This window comes from Bubalus bubalis, chromosome 13 (assembly GCF_019923935.1).
Source record: "Bubalus bubalis isolate 160015118507 breed Murrah chromosome 13, NDDB_SH_1, whole genome shotgun sequence".
In the NCBI taxonomy this organism is placed as follows: domain Eukaryota; kingdom Metazoa; phylum Chordata; class Mammalia; order Artiodactyla; family Bovidae; genus Bubalus; species Bubalus bubalis.
The window spans coordinates 66305320-66321630 of NC_059169.1; the positions used below are offsets into that span (position 1 = coordinate 66305320).

Consider the following 16311-nt stretch of genomic DNA (forward strand, 5'->3'; position numbering starts at 1 on the left):
GTGAGTCCAGTTTGTTCCTAAGTCCAACAAAGTTAACCTTGGTAAGCAGTGATGGCTCAGATGGTAAAGAATTCATCTGCAATGCAGGAAACCTGGGTCCAACCCCTGGGTTAGGAAGATCCTCTGGAGAAGGAAATGGCAACCCTGAAAATTTTTCTTGCCTGGAAAATTCTGTGGACAGAAGAGCCTGGTGGGCTACAGTCCATGGTGTCCCAAAGAGTCAGACGTGACTGAGCAACTAACACGTTTCACCCAACTTACACAATTTGCCATATAGTACTATAATAGGTTTATAACTGTAACTGTGCTATAATGTTAATAATATATACAAAACACAAAAACAAAAAATTAAGAAAACGTTTTTATTTATTTAATTTCCCACCCTGCCTTCTCCCACAGAGTCCAAAAGACTGTTCTATACATCTGTGTCTCTTTTGCTGTCTCACATATAGGGTTGTCATTACCATCTTTCTAAATTCCATATATGTGCAATTGTATACTGTATTGGTGTTTTTCTTTCTGGCTTACTTCACCCTGTATAATAGGCTCCAGTTTCATCCACCTCATTAGAACTGACACAAATGTATTCTTTTTAATGGCTGAGTAATACTCCATTGTGAATATGTACCACAGCTTTCTTATCCATTCGTCTGCTGATGGACATCTAGGTTGCTTCCGTGTCCTGGCTATTATAAACAGTGCTGCGATGAACATTGGGGTACATGTGTCTCTTTCAATTCTGGTTTCCTCAGTGTGTATGCCCAGCAGTGGGATTGCTGGGTCATAAGGCAGTTCTATTTCCAGAAGATGGCACCCCACTCCAGTACTCTTGCCTGGAAAATCCCATGGATGGAGGAGCCTGGTGGGCTGCAGTCTGTGGGGTCGCTAAGAGTCGGACACAACTGAGCGACTTCACTTTCATGCATTGGAAAAGGAAATGGCAACCCACTCCGGTGTTCTTGCCTGGAGAATCCCAGGGACAGGGGAGCCTGGTGGGCTGCCGTCTCTGGGGTCGCACAGAGTCGGACACGACTGAAGCGACTTAGCAGCAGCAACAGCACAGTCATATCAGCTGCCTTTATACCTGCTTCAGGACACTCTGGGTTCAAAATAAAGATACTGTATTCCTGTACTCTGTACAGTGCGTGTGTGCATGCTTAGTTGCTCGGTCGTGTCTGACTCTTTTGTGACCCCATGGACTGTAGCCCGCCAGGCTCCTCTGTCCATGGGATTTCCCAGGCAAGAATACTGGAGTGGGTTATCATTTCGTCATCCAAGGAATCTTCCCCTGCCCAGGGATCGAACCTGTATCTCCTGCACTGGCAGGCTGATTCATTACCACTGAGCCACCTGGAAAGCCCGCTCTACATAGCACTGTATAATAAAGTACACAAAAGCACAACCACTTGTAGAGGCTGCACACACATGACAATTCAGACGTGTGAACTAACTTTTGTGTCTGGACACACGAATGCGCGTTCGCAGCTTTGAAAGTTCACAACTTGAAGGTTCATGTGTAGGGGGACTTCCTGTATTTGTTCATTTGCTCTGGCGAATCAACGGTCCTATTTTACAGGATGTTCATTCATTCCGCAAATGTTAATGGAGCACCCTATGGCCAGGCATTGTTAGGAAAACATCAGTGAATAAAGGAAGTTGAACTCCCCCTCTTAGAGAGCTCAGAGCCTATGGGAGATGCAAGCCTGCCGTGGCTGGAGGGAGGGAGGGCTCTGATGGAGAAGACAGGAGACTCCCTGGCACAAGGGACTTCTAAACAGAAACCCAAGAGGAGCAAGAGTTATCCCAGTGAGGAGGAGTGAAGAGTGTTCAAGGCAATGGCGATGGCATAGTGAAGACTGGGCATGCCACATTTGACATTTAAGACACTGGATTGTTGGATAGAAAGGAGGCCAAAATGCAGTTTAAAAGGCAAATGTTTTTCAAACCAAATGTTTTGTGTTTTACAAACCAGCGTTTTTAATTAATGAAATGATGGTTAGGGAGTTTGGGATGGGCATGTATACACTGCTATATGTAAAATGAATAACCAGCAAGATCCTATTATATAGCACAGGGAACTCTGCTCAGTGTTGTGTGGCAGCCTGGATGGGAGAGGAGTTTGGTGGAGAATGGACACGTGTATGTGCATGGCTGAGTCTCTCTGCTGTCCACCTGAAACTATCACAGCATTGTTAACTGGCTATTGATCAGTCACTAAGTCGTGTCCGACTCTGTGACCCTGTGGACTGCAGCACGCCCGGCTTTCCTGTCCTTCTCTGTCTTCCAGAGTTTGCTCAAATTCCTGCCCACTGAGTCGATGATGCTGTCTAATCATTTTATCCTCTGCCGCCCCTTCTCCTTTCCCTGCATCAGGGTCTTTTCCAGTGAGTCAGTTCTTCGCATCAGGTGGCCAAAGTACTGGAGCTTCAGCTTCAGCTTCAGCATCAGTCCTTCCAATGAATATTCAAGGTTGATTTCCTTTGGTATTAACTGGTTTGATCTTCTTGCTGTCCAAAGGGCTCTCAAGAGTCTTCTCCAGCACCACTGTTCGAAAGCATCAATTCTTGAGCATTCAACCTTCTTTATGGCCCAACTCTCACATCCATACACAATCATTTGAAAAACCATCGCTTTGACTGTATGGATCTTTGTCAGCAAAGTAACATCCCTGTTTTTTAATACTCTGTCTAGGTTTGTCATAGCTTTCCTTACAAGGAGCAAGCATCTTTTAATTTCATGACTCCACAATCATGGTCCACAGTGATTTTGGAGCGCAAGAAAAGAAAATTTGTCACTGCTTCCGTTTCTTCCCCCATCTATTAACATGAAATGATGGGACTGGATGCCATGATCTTAGTTTTTTGAGCGTTGAGTTTTAAGCCAGCTCTCTCCTCTTTCACCCTCATCAGGAGGCTCTTTAGTTCCTCTTCAGTTTCTGCCATCAGAGTGATATCACCTGCATATCTGAGGTTGTTGGTATTTCTTCCAGCTATATGCCAATATAAAATAAAATATTTAAAATAAAAAAGCCTGTTTCCAATCCTAAGAGCACTGAAACACTTGACAGGCTTTCCACAAAGGCATTACCACGATGGGATTTTCTTTGGTGGATGGCTTCTGGTTAAGAACCTGGCTGAGTGGCTGCTAGAGGGGTTCAATGGTGGGTGATGCTGGCTGTATCTAGGGTAGTGGCCGTGACAGAGAGAAGCCAGGGGCGGGGCAGTGGTGGTGTGTCTACTGCGAGTTTGCCTGGAGGGGCTCGTGGCATGGGACTGTATAGGCAGCTGGTTATCAAGGTCCAAAGCTCAGAAGGGAGATCTGAGTTGGAAATAATTTAGGGAGGTTCCTTTCTATTGTTTGCAGCACTGAACCAAAAGACGGCATACAAGTTTTTGTGTTTTTTTCTTTTCATTCAGTTGTAAGCAAACATCTTAGAGCTACAACGCCTACTTGACTGATAGTCCAGGTACACGTGAGTAAATAAGATTTGGCTCCAGATAGCAATTACTCCAGGCACTTCTTCCTTTCATCTCCTGAGACACAAAGTAATTGTAAACATCAATCTAGACACCACAGACTCAGCAAGGGAAAAAAGTTCACTTTTTCCCTGTGGGGAAAAACTTGAGTTATTTTCCCTTTGTCTTCACTGCAGGTGTGTGTGTTGTGCGACTTGTCGAGCCGTCCTCATCAGCTTTGTTTGTAAGAAATAGACATGATCCTATCTGTGTTGTTTGTGTTGAAAGTCTCTCCAACCTTGAAAGGCATATTAATGTTTAATGAACTAAAACAGACTTTTCTGTAGTCATTGCCTTGATCTGTGCCCTTTATTTCAAAGTGTTAATACCACCACAAAGGATACAGAGAGTAAAGTTTGGCTTCCCTTAATTTCACACTATGTCATGTGGCCAAGTTAAAACTTTCCTTGTGGTGCTCACACACTATTTGGATGTAACTTATCTTTTGTCTCCAGAAGGAATAAAAATGCATTCTGCCGTGTTTTCTGTGGATGATGGAGTGGTGAAGAATGACTGTTTTATGGCATTTTGTGGATGTGGGCTGTGGCATACATGACTTTAATTGATCGTTCTCTCATTCCAGGTAGTAATATCAGCCGCTGACTTTTCTTTATTAAGACTGTGAACTTACAAGACACAGCGTGTATTTAAGATCTGACTCTAGGGACTTTCCTAGTGGTCCAGTGGTTAAGACTCGTTGCTTCCAATGCAGGGGGCACGGATTCAATCCCTGCTTGGGGAACTAAGATCCATGCCATAGGGCATGACAAAAAAAATTTTTTGTGTTCACAAAATTAAATGGGTCTTTTTTTTCTGATTTGCTTGAAGTTGTAATGTGGACATTTATAAAACTAATAGACAAAGGTTTACAGTTTACTTAACTTTTTAGAGAAACCAAGTGCCCATATAAAAACAAACAAGCATTGTACCAAAGAAAGGTGAGTTAAAATCTTACTTATAAATTATAATAGTTTTGCAAGAACAAGCAATTTTTTTGGATTTTGCCCAGATGTCTTTCAGCTGTTGACAGTTTTCATGCATCTATTCTTTCTTCCTTTTACTTGATTATTATCTATGCATTAAAATGTCCAGTAACCTCTTGCCAGTTATTTTGAGTGATTATTTATAACTCAACTCATTGCTTGAGAATGTTTAAGTCCTTCATATTACATGAGATTCTGTCCAAATGATGACAATTATAAATAGTATTTAAGTTTTAGAGACGGATGATGAGGTATTGAGAAATTGAAACTAGGCAGTTAACAAGAGCTGTTTCTCTTCTAAAAATATTCAATTGTGTTTTAATTTCATTATAGTCACTTTATACTTTAATCACAAAGATTTCAAATTGATTAGACCAATTTTCCAGTCATCATGAATAGAGCACAGAGAGGAAGAGAAATTACATAAATAACTCAAATCCATAGATATGCAAAAGTCCATCTTAAGGAAAGAAATCTTTCTTAATGCCTTCTATTACCTGTGATAGTAAAATTGAGAGATTTAGGATTAAAATCCTTCTTCCATCTTCCCTCTTTCTTTCTGCTGGAGGTTACTACATACTACACAATGGTGATATGAAAATGTTGTTTGCATTATTCCCATAAATCTTATTATGTATTGTTATATGCACCGTTACCTCCGACTTGTCTCTCTTCTTCTCTCTTGTTTTCTCTCTCTCTCACACACACGGAACCTAGGTCAGACACATAATAAATGTCCTACATATGGTAACTGTTATCATTACTCTTCATTCTTAACAACAATTAGGATTAAAATTTTTCAGAGTACTATGTAAAACATTTTTTCTTACTGAAATGCACATTGAGCGATACCATAAAAACATGTGACCTACAGTTGACGGAGTGAGTCTGAACACACACAGGGAAAACAGAGCTTTGGCTCTGCAGAGCCCATGTGGTGATTGATGATCACCTTCCCTCACATGATTTTATTCTGTTCCACCTCTAGTATGTGTCTGGGAGGAGTAGAGAGACAGGGGGACAGGAGGGATCATGATTAAATAGGGGGTCTTCCTTACTGCACTTCCCAGATCTCCCCCATAACCCATATCTAATCTGCACAATGATGTGGTTTGTCAGAAATGTCAAGAGCCTTAGATTACTCTCTGGATGCCGATGATCAGGCCTCTGCCATAATTATGTTAATAAAAGCCTTTTAAAAGATGTACAGATGTGCTTGGTGCAGCTGTCTGGTCCAAGTAAGCATTTTCAGGGTTCTGTCTTCACCTTTGCCCCCTCCTCAGGTGTGAGAAATGTAAGGAATTTATTGGCTTGTAGTTGAGGTCCACCTTGGCTGAGGTGAATAAGATAATCTTCATCCGCACACATCCAGTGACATGCCCAGGCACCCTCCAAGTCTAAAGGATGAGAGGCCGGTGAAAGTATGCTATGGGCAGATTTATCGTTTCGTGAACCAAAGGGTGCAGGCAAAATGTCCAAGGTTGGTTGTGTATTATTCAAGAGTCCACGGAGCTCTATGCTTTTTATTATACACCCCTTAGGAAGAAATAAAGAAAACACCAGTGTCAATGAAGATGATTTATCTTGCGGACAGGAAAATAAAGAATCTTTACTGCACTTGAGCAGTGCCCCAAACTGGCTTTCCTGTGTGGCTGTGAGCCACAGTTGCAGAGTTTTGTCTGATTTTTGTGTTTGTTAATTCAATTAGACGCTCTGAAATGGGATAGTCATCTCCTGAATGGCCCTGCCTTTTAGGAAACACTGATGTGAGTTGTGTGACCTTTTAGACTTAGTCCTTTGGAGTCTTGTAAAACCAAACACAGATGACTAAAATGTCTCGAGCCAAAGGCTGTTTGCCTTATTAAGTGAATATATGCAATTAATTTATCTTTGTTAATGGTTGCTTATAAAATAAGCTCACAGTGGGTAAAATATATGCTTTATATGCTATTTTTGCCTTTTCTCATGAGCCTATAAATATTTCAGAATAAGTCTGGGGAATTTTTAAAGCAAACTCACAAATTATCTCTCTACTTTCTTCATTAGTCAGCTAACTGCAGTCCCTCAGACTTCCGGCTGTTTTGCAAGGTAAACTCCTGGTCACAAGGGGAATTCATCATCAGTACTGAAGAAAAATATAAAGTCTCCAATGTATGTGTCTATTTTAATGACCTGAGTCACACAATTTTCATACATGTTTAAGATAAATGTAAACTCCTTGGTATGAGATTATTTCTCTAGTGGAACCTCCATTGGTATAGAGTACCCTCAAAACCTTATCAGTTCAGTTCAGACACTCAGTCGTGTCCAACTCTTTGCAACCCCATGAACTGCAGCACACCAGGCCTCCCTGTCCATCACCAACTCCCAGAGTTCACTCAAACTCATGTCCATTGAGTCGGTGATGCCATCCAACCATCTCATCCTCTGTCATCCCCTTCTCCTCCTGCCTTCAATCTTTCCCAGCATCAGGGTCTTTTCCAATGAGTCAGTTCTTCACATCAGGTAGCCAAAGGATTGGAGTTTCAGCTTCAGTGTCAGTCCTTCCAATGAATATTCAGGACTGATTTCCTTTAAGATTGACTGGTTGGATCTCCTTGCAGTCCAAGGGACTCTCAAGAGTCTTCTCCAACACCACAGTCCAAAACATAAATTCTTCAGTGCTCAGCTTTCTTTATAGTCCAACTCTCACATCCATACATGACCACTGGAAAAACCTTGACTAGACGGACCTTTGACTAGCCTTGACTAGACGGACCTTTGTTGACAAAGTAATGTCTCTGCTTTTAATATGCTATCTAGGTTGGTCATAACTTTCCTTCCAAGGAGTAAGCATCTTTTAATTTCATGGCTGCAATCACCATCTGCAGTGATTTTGGAGCCCCAAAAAATAAAGTCAGCCACTGTTTCCACTGTTTCCCCATCTATTTGCCATGAAGTGATGGGACTAGAAGCCATGATCTTAGTTTTCTGAATGTTGAGCTTTAAGCCAACTTTTTCACTCTCCTCTTTCACTTTCATCAAGAGGCTCTTTAGTTCCTCTTCACTTTCTGCCATGAGGGTGGTGTCATCTGCATATCTGAGTTTATTGATATTTCTGCTGGCAATCTTGATTCCAGCTTGTGCTTCATCCAGCCCAGCATTTCTCATGATGTACTCTGCATATAAGTTAAATGAGCAGGATGACAATATACAGCCTTGACGTACTCCTTTTCCTATTTGGAACCAGTCTGTTGTTCCATGTCCAGTTCTAACTGTTGCTTCCTGATCTGCATACAAGTTTCTTAAGAGGCACGGTGGTCTGGTATTCCCAACTCTTTCAGAATTTTCCACATTTATTGTGATCCACACAGTCAAAGGCTTTGGCATAGTCAATAAAGCAGAAATAGATGTTTTTCTGAAACTCTCTTGCTTTTTCGACGATCCAGCAAATGTTGGCAATTTGATTTCTGGTTCCTCTGCCTTTTCTAAAACCAGCTTGAACATCTGGAAGTTCATGGTTCATATATTGCCGAGACCCCGATTCAATTCTTGGGTCAGGAAGATCCTCTGGAGAAGGGACAGGCTACCCACTCCAGTATTCTTGGGCTTCCCTGGTGGCTCAGCAGGTAAAGAACCTGCCTGCAATGCGGGAGACCTGAGTTTGATCCCTGGGTTGGGAAGATCCCCTGGAGAAGGGAATAGTTACCCACTCCAGTATTCTGGCCTGGAGAATTTCATGGACTATATAGTCCATGGGTTCAGAAAGAAACAGGGCTGAGCAACTTTCACTTTCAGTGGACTAGAAGATGTCATTATGCAAATAGTCTCCAAAGTGATAACTCAGTAGGAGACACTTTGACCAGTCAGGCCAAATTTATAAAATTTCAGTCTTATTTGTTTTGTTTCATTTTGTTGCTATTTTACCAGCTAAATGTTTAGGAAATGCATTTAGGAACCATTCATAATTCCACGTACAGGGGACAAAGTAACTCATATGCCTCAAAAGAAGAATGTTCCATTAGAGGGACGTCCCTGGCAGTCCAGTGGTTAAGACTCCGAGCTTCCACTGCAGGGGGCACTGATTCAACCCCTGGTCTGGGAATTAAGCTCCAGCAAGCTGCAAGGCAAGGCCAAAAAAACCCAAAACAAGCCATAAAAAAGTTCCATTAGACACTTTACCATGTGTATTTCTGTTTTTCAACAGAGACATTTTAATCTGAAGCCTTGTATAAGTCTAGACATTAAAGAGATGTCATCAGGACCTCCCTGGTGGTCCACTGGCTAAGATGCAGCGCTCCCAAAGCAGAGGGCACTGGTTTGGTCCCTGGTCAGGGTTCTAGGACTCTGGCTCCGCATGGCATGGCCAAAATAAATTAAATACAGAGGTGTTATCTTGCTAAAAGGAAATAATATGACCTTCTAAGGATGTCTGTGAGATGAGGCTAACTATTCTTGGTAATTACGTATGTAGAGTTTGATGTGGAAAAGCAAATGTAACAGAAGTGGTTTCTGTTTCCTTCTTCACAGAACCCGTCTTCTACTTTGGTGACGTCGAGTACTCTGTGGATGAGAGTGCGGGCTCGGTGGAGGTGCGGGTGTGGAGGAGCGGCACTGACCTGTCCCAGGCTTCTAGTGTCACCGTGACATCGCAGAAAACAGACCCTCCCTCAGCCGATGGTGAGCAGTTTCCTACAATGATTCCTTTTGATTAATCTACAATTTTCAATTTTTTATGACAAAATACCTTAAAGCACAAATACTTCACTTCTGTTGAAGCAGTCTGATTGAATGTACTTTTTTCCTGACGTTATTGCTATATAGTAGGTAAATTTACACTCTGTTTACTATTGTGAGAAAAGGCACCCCAGGGCCTCAAATCGAAAGCTAAGTTATAAACATGTAAGTCAAGAACTCTAACTTTGAATGCCTTTTTTTGCCTGAACGGGTTCTATCTATACCTGGCAAATCTACCATGGTTGAATCCTATGGCGTCATTTGCACAACAGGAATAATCTTGCTGGCCACCCTTACAGAATCTAGTGACATTTAAGTGTCATGCAGGTGTGGATCTCTGGCTTAGCTCCCTCTTCATTTTAAACAAACATCCCCATAAGTACTTGAGCCCCAAAGACTTTTTCTACCTTTCATTATATAATCTGTCCTAGCTGACATGTGGATGCCTTTGATTCTGGAATCTACATGTGCAAAAAGTTGATCATGAAACTTAGAACAAGCATAAGATATGAAATTTTCTTCTCTTTGTCTCATTTAAATGACCAATAAAGGACTTCCCTGGTGGCCCAGTGGCTAAGACTCCATGATCCCAATGCAAGAGGTCCAGTTATCAAACTGGTCAGGGAACTAGATCCCATGTGCTGAAACCATGAGATCTGCAACTAAGACCCAGCGCAGCCCAATAAATAAGTAAATGAGAATACTTCAAAAAAAATAAATGAACAATAGTACAATTTACCTCTTTCTCATTCATACACACGTAAGACACATATCACATGCTCATCACACAAAGCAAGTAGTGGCCATTCCATTTTAAAAGTCACCCTTAAGTTTTCACTTTTTAAACGTCGTAGAACCAGTAGAGTGCTTTGAATGTGGTCCGTGTCCAATAAACCTTTGTTTAGCCAAATTAGTCATTTCTTTAGAGAAAATTCCAATCAGAGAGATGAGAATAAAGATGTAGAAGCAGAGGACAAGAAAAATACAAAAGGAAACACAATGAGATACAGAGATTTTAAAAAATAAAGACATGTACTTAATTATAGTTGCATAATCAGAGGTAAATAGATACAAATGAGAGTTAGAAGAGCATTAGATATGAAAACAAAGAGATAATACTGAACTGTCTCCCCTATTCCCAGTCATCATGGATGTCATGCCTAAAGATTAAAGGAAATTTTTGTTTCTTAAATACTTTAGACATATATGGAGGTGTCAACATTAGTATGCACCCCACAGTCTGAAAAATAATACACTAAAAGCGAAATATGTCTTTGAGAATAAAAGATTGCTCTCTTTGCCAGGGATAGGAATGGGTGAAGTGTGTTGGACAAACCTTATATCTGAAATATGTTGCTATAACCAGCAGGCAATCACACACCTAAATAAGATGTTCTGTAGTAACTTCTGAAAATAAAAAATGGTTTTTTAACTAAGGTTAACTATTTCCATGTTTATATTTCATAACTTATTATGATCAAATACTTGATTGATATGCTGATTATTTTTAGACCTGATTTTTGTTAGCTCTAATTGAGAATTCCAAAATAGATAAACTACAAGACAGAAAGCTAAAATAACAGAAAAGTAAAATAACCTTAGACATAGATAAGACAGAGTTAGGAACCTGATCTTTGAGCTACCATCTCATATCCAATGTAAATGCTAATCTTTTACATTTCATTAAATATACTTCTCTGTAATGTTATGCTAGTCAGTATATTTTTAAAAGAATTATAAACAAGTCTGTTGAATACATAGTTTTCATCTCGTAATTTTGTGTGCACTTAGCCAGTCCACAGCTGAAAAATTCTTTTGTTCCTGTCACAGCTGGAACAGACTACGTGGGAATCAGCCGTAATTTAGATTTTGCACCTGGAGTCAACATGCAAACCATTCGTGTTATCATTTTGGATGATCTCGGACAACCAATGCTGGAGGGTATTGAGCAATTTGAATTGGTGCTCCGAATGCCTATGAATGCAGCCCTTGGGGACCCCAACAAAGCCACGGTGACCATAAATGATTCTGTCTCAGATTGTGAGTGTTTATTAATTGATGAAGATAAGTAAAAAGATGGCTAGTGTTTACATAAATGTTAAGTAAAATGATAAACTAGGCTTTATATGGATGTGAATTTGAGCAAACCCCAGGAGATAGTGAAGAACAGGGGAGCCTAGAGTGCGGCAGTCCACGGGGTCACAAAGAGTCAGACACGACTGAGTGACTGAGTAACAGCAACAACCTTTTTGAAGGGATGTGAGGGAAAGATCGGTTCCAGCTCTCAGTTTGTAGATAGCCATCTTTTCTGTGTCTTTACATCACCTTCTATGTGTATTTATGTGTTTAAATTTCCCCTTTGGTATAAGGGCACCGGTCATATTGAATTAAGGCCCACGCTGATGCCCTCATTTTTCCTTCGTTAGTTCTGTAAAGACCCTTTCTCCATATGAAGTCATATTCTCAGGTATTGGGTGTTAGGACTTCACTCTATGAACGGGGGGCAGAGAGGGAGGTGTGGACAGACAGTCCATCCCATAATAATACCTTAGCTGACAAAGTCTGTCTTTCTTCTCCTGATTGTTTTCTTATTGTTTTGATAGAATTAGTAGTCTCAGAAGAAAAACTTTTAGTCTTCCTTTCAAATTAAAATAAAAGTGAGATTGTTATCATTACCTTGCTTGTGTGTCAAGAACTCCCTCCCACAGATTGGTGCAACTGCGTGAGATTGCACAAACCCTCAAGTATTAATGGTCTTTTCCCACTTCTCAACACCAGACACTTCCTGTTATCTCCTTACACACACACAGTTCTGAAATTACTCCTAACGATATGCCAAAAGCGAGGCTCTCTGACTCATCATCGAAAGGAAATTCTAAATAAGCTTCTACCATGATGATCTTGGCGCTACTTGGAGGAGTCTAACCTATTGTCAATGAGATCTGTAGTTAATTGACCCAGTATACGTGTCACCTGTGTTTTCTATAAAGGCTTCCCTGGTGGCTCAGATGGTAAAGAATCTACCTGCAATGCAGGAGACCGGGGTTCAATCCCTGGGTCAGGAAGACCCCCTGCAGAAGGGAATGGCAACCCACTCCAATATTCTTGCCTAGAGAATCCCATGGACAGAGAAGCCTGGTGGGCTCCAGTCCATGGGGTCGCAAAGAGTCAGACATGACTGAGCAACTAACACTTCTTGATGCAATTCCACATGTATTATGTAATATATATATATATATTATAGCCATTGTCATCTTTTCCATTATGGTCTGGGTAACTATGCTTGTAATTATGTACACAATCTTTAATGTTTTTCATATGAAGAAATTTTGAAAGGCTCTTGATTAAGCAATATATATAGATGGTGGTGGTTTAGTGGCTAAGTCATGTCCAACTCTTGCAAACCCATGGACTGTAGCCCATCAGGCTTCTCTGTCCATGGGATTCTCCAGGCAAGAATAGTGGAGTGGGTTGCCATTTCCTTCTCCAGGGGATCGTCCTGACCCAAGAATTGAACCCCGGTCTCCTGCATTGCAGGCAGATTCTTTACTGAGTGAGCTATCAGGGAAACCCAATGTATATAGATACAGATACCGTAAGGTCTCTGGTTTTATCTACTTTTTCCCATTTCATTGCATCTGCCTACTCCACAAAAGAGGCAGAGCGAAATGTCAAGGATAAGGAAATCAGAACTCTGGGTTAAGTGGTTAGCTCAAGCCCAAAACACCGGCCAGTAACTGAGCAGGGACTGGGATCCAGTTCTTCTTGTTGTTGTTCTGATATTCTTCCCACTGAACCATGTTTTCTGAAATTCCATTTTCCTCAAATTTCTGTTCACTTTGATTCAGGTATTTATGTTCTTGTGTTTTCTGCAGTACCTAAGATGCAATTCAAAGAACGAGTATATACTGGCAATGAACATGATGGGCAGATAGTCGCCACGATCCACCGGAGTGGGGATATCCAGTACAGGTCTTCAGTGAGATGCTACACGCGACAGGGCTCTGCACAGGTGATGATGGACTTTGAAGAACGCCCTAATACTGACATCTCCATCATCACATTCCTCCCTGGTACGTTTCAGCTTGAAGTTTTTGAGTTTGCAGAAGCCGAGTTTTGGGTGTGAAGTATCTATCAAGGATACTTGATTCTACAAGTTCTTGATTCCCTCAAGCTTCTGACATGGTTTAATGTGCACTAGATGATAATGAAGTGAGGTTGATTTTAACAGGTTGAATGCATTTTCCTTTGGTTTCTGTGTCAGCGTGTTGATTAGTTTCTAGTGATGTGCTGTATTGTTTGGGCTTCCCTCCTGGATCAGTGGTTAAGAACCCACCTGCCAATGCAGGAGGTACAAGTTTGATCCCTGGGTCAGGGAGATCCCCCTGGAGGAGGAAATGGCAACCCATTCCAGTATTCTTGCTGGGAGAATCCCATGAACAGAGGAGCCCGGCAGACTACAGTCCATGGGGTCGCAAAGAGTCAGACACGACTGAGCACACATGCTATATGGTTTATTCAAAACTTATTCAGCAGAAAATGGCATGTACAGATTTTACAATAGTAGGAAAGACTTAGTGTTCAAATGATAGAAATGAAAAGAAATAGGTGTCACGTTTTCAATATGGATTCAATGTCTTAAAATACTTGACTACTTTGATCCAATAATTGTGTGAGAAACATGTGAAAAGTGAAAGTGAAAGTCGCTCAGTCATGTCTGACTCTTTGTGACCCCATGGACTATACAGTCTAAGAAACATGTACTGTGATCCATTTGACAATGACCAACTGGTACAAATTTGCTAAATTTGCATCCTGATCATAATGTTAGAAATTTGTAAATGACATTGCCATTTGCTCTTTTCCCCTTGTTTTCAGGCATGAGTGACAAAACTTAAAGACAGAAGAAATTCCCTGTACAAATAGGAACCTGTCATTGCATACGTTCAAACGTCGTTGTTCATTCAGCAAATAGTAACTGAAGGCTTATTACATGCCAGACATTGCTCTTTGTACTATTGATGCAGCAAGGGACAAAACAACATCCCCGTCCTCGTAGTGTTTACCTTCTACTGCAGAGGTATCCGTTATGGCTTAAGGGATGTGACTGACCTGCTTTCATGATTATTGTTCCAGGGGAGATCGAAAAGCCTTGCATCCTGGAGCTGATGGATGACGTATTGTACGAGGAGGTAGAGGAGCTCCGACTGGTTCTTGGCACCCCACAAAGCAACTCTCCTTTTGGAGCTGCAGTTGGGGAACAAAATGAAACTCTGATAAGGATCCGAGATGATGCTGATAGTAAGAAGCCGTGTCTTATGCTCAGCTGTAAATTGGGAACTGAAATCCATCTGTGTTCAAGTTTTAGGTAGCTCAGAAAATAAGCCCCTCTTCCCGACTAGGCTTTTTAAGTGGTTGAGAAATAGGAAAAAGGGGTCTTCCCAGGCGGTCCAGTGGTTAAGTCTCCACCTTCAATGCAGATGGTGCAGGTTCAAACCCTATTTGGAGACTCGAGATCCCACATGCTGTGTGGTACAGCTAAATAAATAAAAAGAACTTTAAAAAAAAAGATTGTTAAAAAGAAATAGGAAAAAGACTAAGATAAATGGAGAATGCAGTAAACCGTTTAAACCGTAAGTTGATGTTGAAGAACATTGTTTATACGTAAATGCTGAATCCAGAGCACTCATACCTGCTTGCTCCTCCTCCTGCCTTCAGTGCAGGTAATTCTGGAGCAACAGTTTCTTCCCTTCCCTCCCGCAGTCAGTGGCCCGCTCATGTAAAAATTTTTGGCACACAGAGACAGCCCAGAGCACGCGATTTCTGGGGGCTGGTTAATTTCCAAGTAAGGAGCTGGGCCACACATGCCCAGTTTCTCCTGGCACACTCACCAGTTATACTGAGTGAGGGGACAGAGGGAAGCCCAGCATATGATATAATTAAGCTCCTCCCACATGAAAAAGGGGCTTCCCAGGAGGCACTAGTGGTAAAGAACCCGTCTGTCAATGCAGGAGACATGGGTTCAATCCCTGGGTCAGGAAGATCTCCTGAAGAAGGGCATAGCAACCCACTCCAGTATTCTTGCCTGGAGAATCCCATAGACAGAGGAGCCTGGCGGGCTGCAGTCCATAGTGTCCCAAAGAGTTGGATATGACTGAAACAACTTAACATGCACACACATGGGAAAAAAAACTGTCAGAAATGGAGGAAAAAGCATTCCCTTTACAAACTAATTTGCCCATGTTTCCTACTGTTTCAGAGACAATTATTAAATTTGGAGAAACCAAATTCAGCGTCAGTGAACCCAAAGAACCAGGACAGTCAGAGGTTATAAAAATTCCAGTGATTCGCCAAGGAGACACTTCAAAAGTTTCCATCGTGAGAGTTCACACCAAGGATGGCTCGGCCACTTCTGGCGAGGACTATCACCCTGTGTCGGAAGGTATGGGGGCTCTCGGGATGTCCGGATGAGTTGTACTCGCACTGCGTTGGTGCTGGTGTCCTTGAGAAAAAGAAGAGAAATATCCATTTACCTGAAATACAGATGCACATACTCCTTTAAGTTAACTTCCCGTCAGAAAAACAAAGTCAATGGAATTTATTTCCAGGCGTTTCCTTTTTGATTTACAGAGTATATGTCTTAGGATTTAAGGAAATTTTGAGTAAAGTTGCTAGATGTTTTGAGTCTACTTTCATTTTCAACAATCTTTACCTTCATTATGGTCATTCGATATTAAATAATAACTTTCCTGAATATTCTATTACATGGAAAATGTATGTCATAGCCAAGAAGATAGTCTTTTTTAGTTTATAGAATACCAACAATCCAAAACGTCAAGCTTGAAAATTTTGTGTTAATGTAAGGCAGTGAAAAGGGGAACAGATGGCCAACTATAGAGACCATGAATTCTCTGGGCTTCAGGAGCTTGTCATAAACACATTTCATCCATCCCTTTTCTTCTTCAAACTTTTGAATCATTTCACCATTTATTTTTAGAAGTATAAAACAAATCAATTAGTCTCTCTGTCTCTCTCTCTCTGGATTATTTACTGGCAAAATAGACATAAAATGATGTCCAAAATTAAGTTTATGAATT

At 41.2% G+C, this 16311-nt stretch overlaps 1 protein-coding gene across 2 annotated transcripts in view; it reads left to right on the forward strand.

Moving 5' to 3' along the window:
• FREM2 (FRAS1 related extracellular matrix 2) overlaps positions 1 to 16311 on the forward strand; it is a 153860-nt gene that overhangs the window by 104779 nt on the left and 32770 nt on the right. Inside the window, exons 7-11 of one of the 2 annotated variants that reach the window (XM_044926735.2) lie at positions 9008 to 9157; positions 11006 to 11254; positions 13090 to 13287; positions 14351 to 14515; positions 15474 to 15656. In XM_044926735.2, the coding sequence (XP_044782670.2) occupies positions 9008 to 9157; positions 11006 to 11254; positions 13090 to 13287; positions 14351 to 14515; positions 15474 to 15656 (945 nt within the window). The remainder of the gene's footprint in view (positions 1 to 9007; positions 9158 to 11005; positions 11255 to 13089; positions 13288 to 14350; positions 14516 to 15473; positions 15657 to 16311) is intronic. The other variant, XM_006055501.4, reaches the window with a different exon arrangement.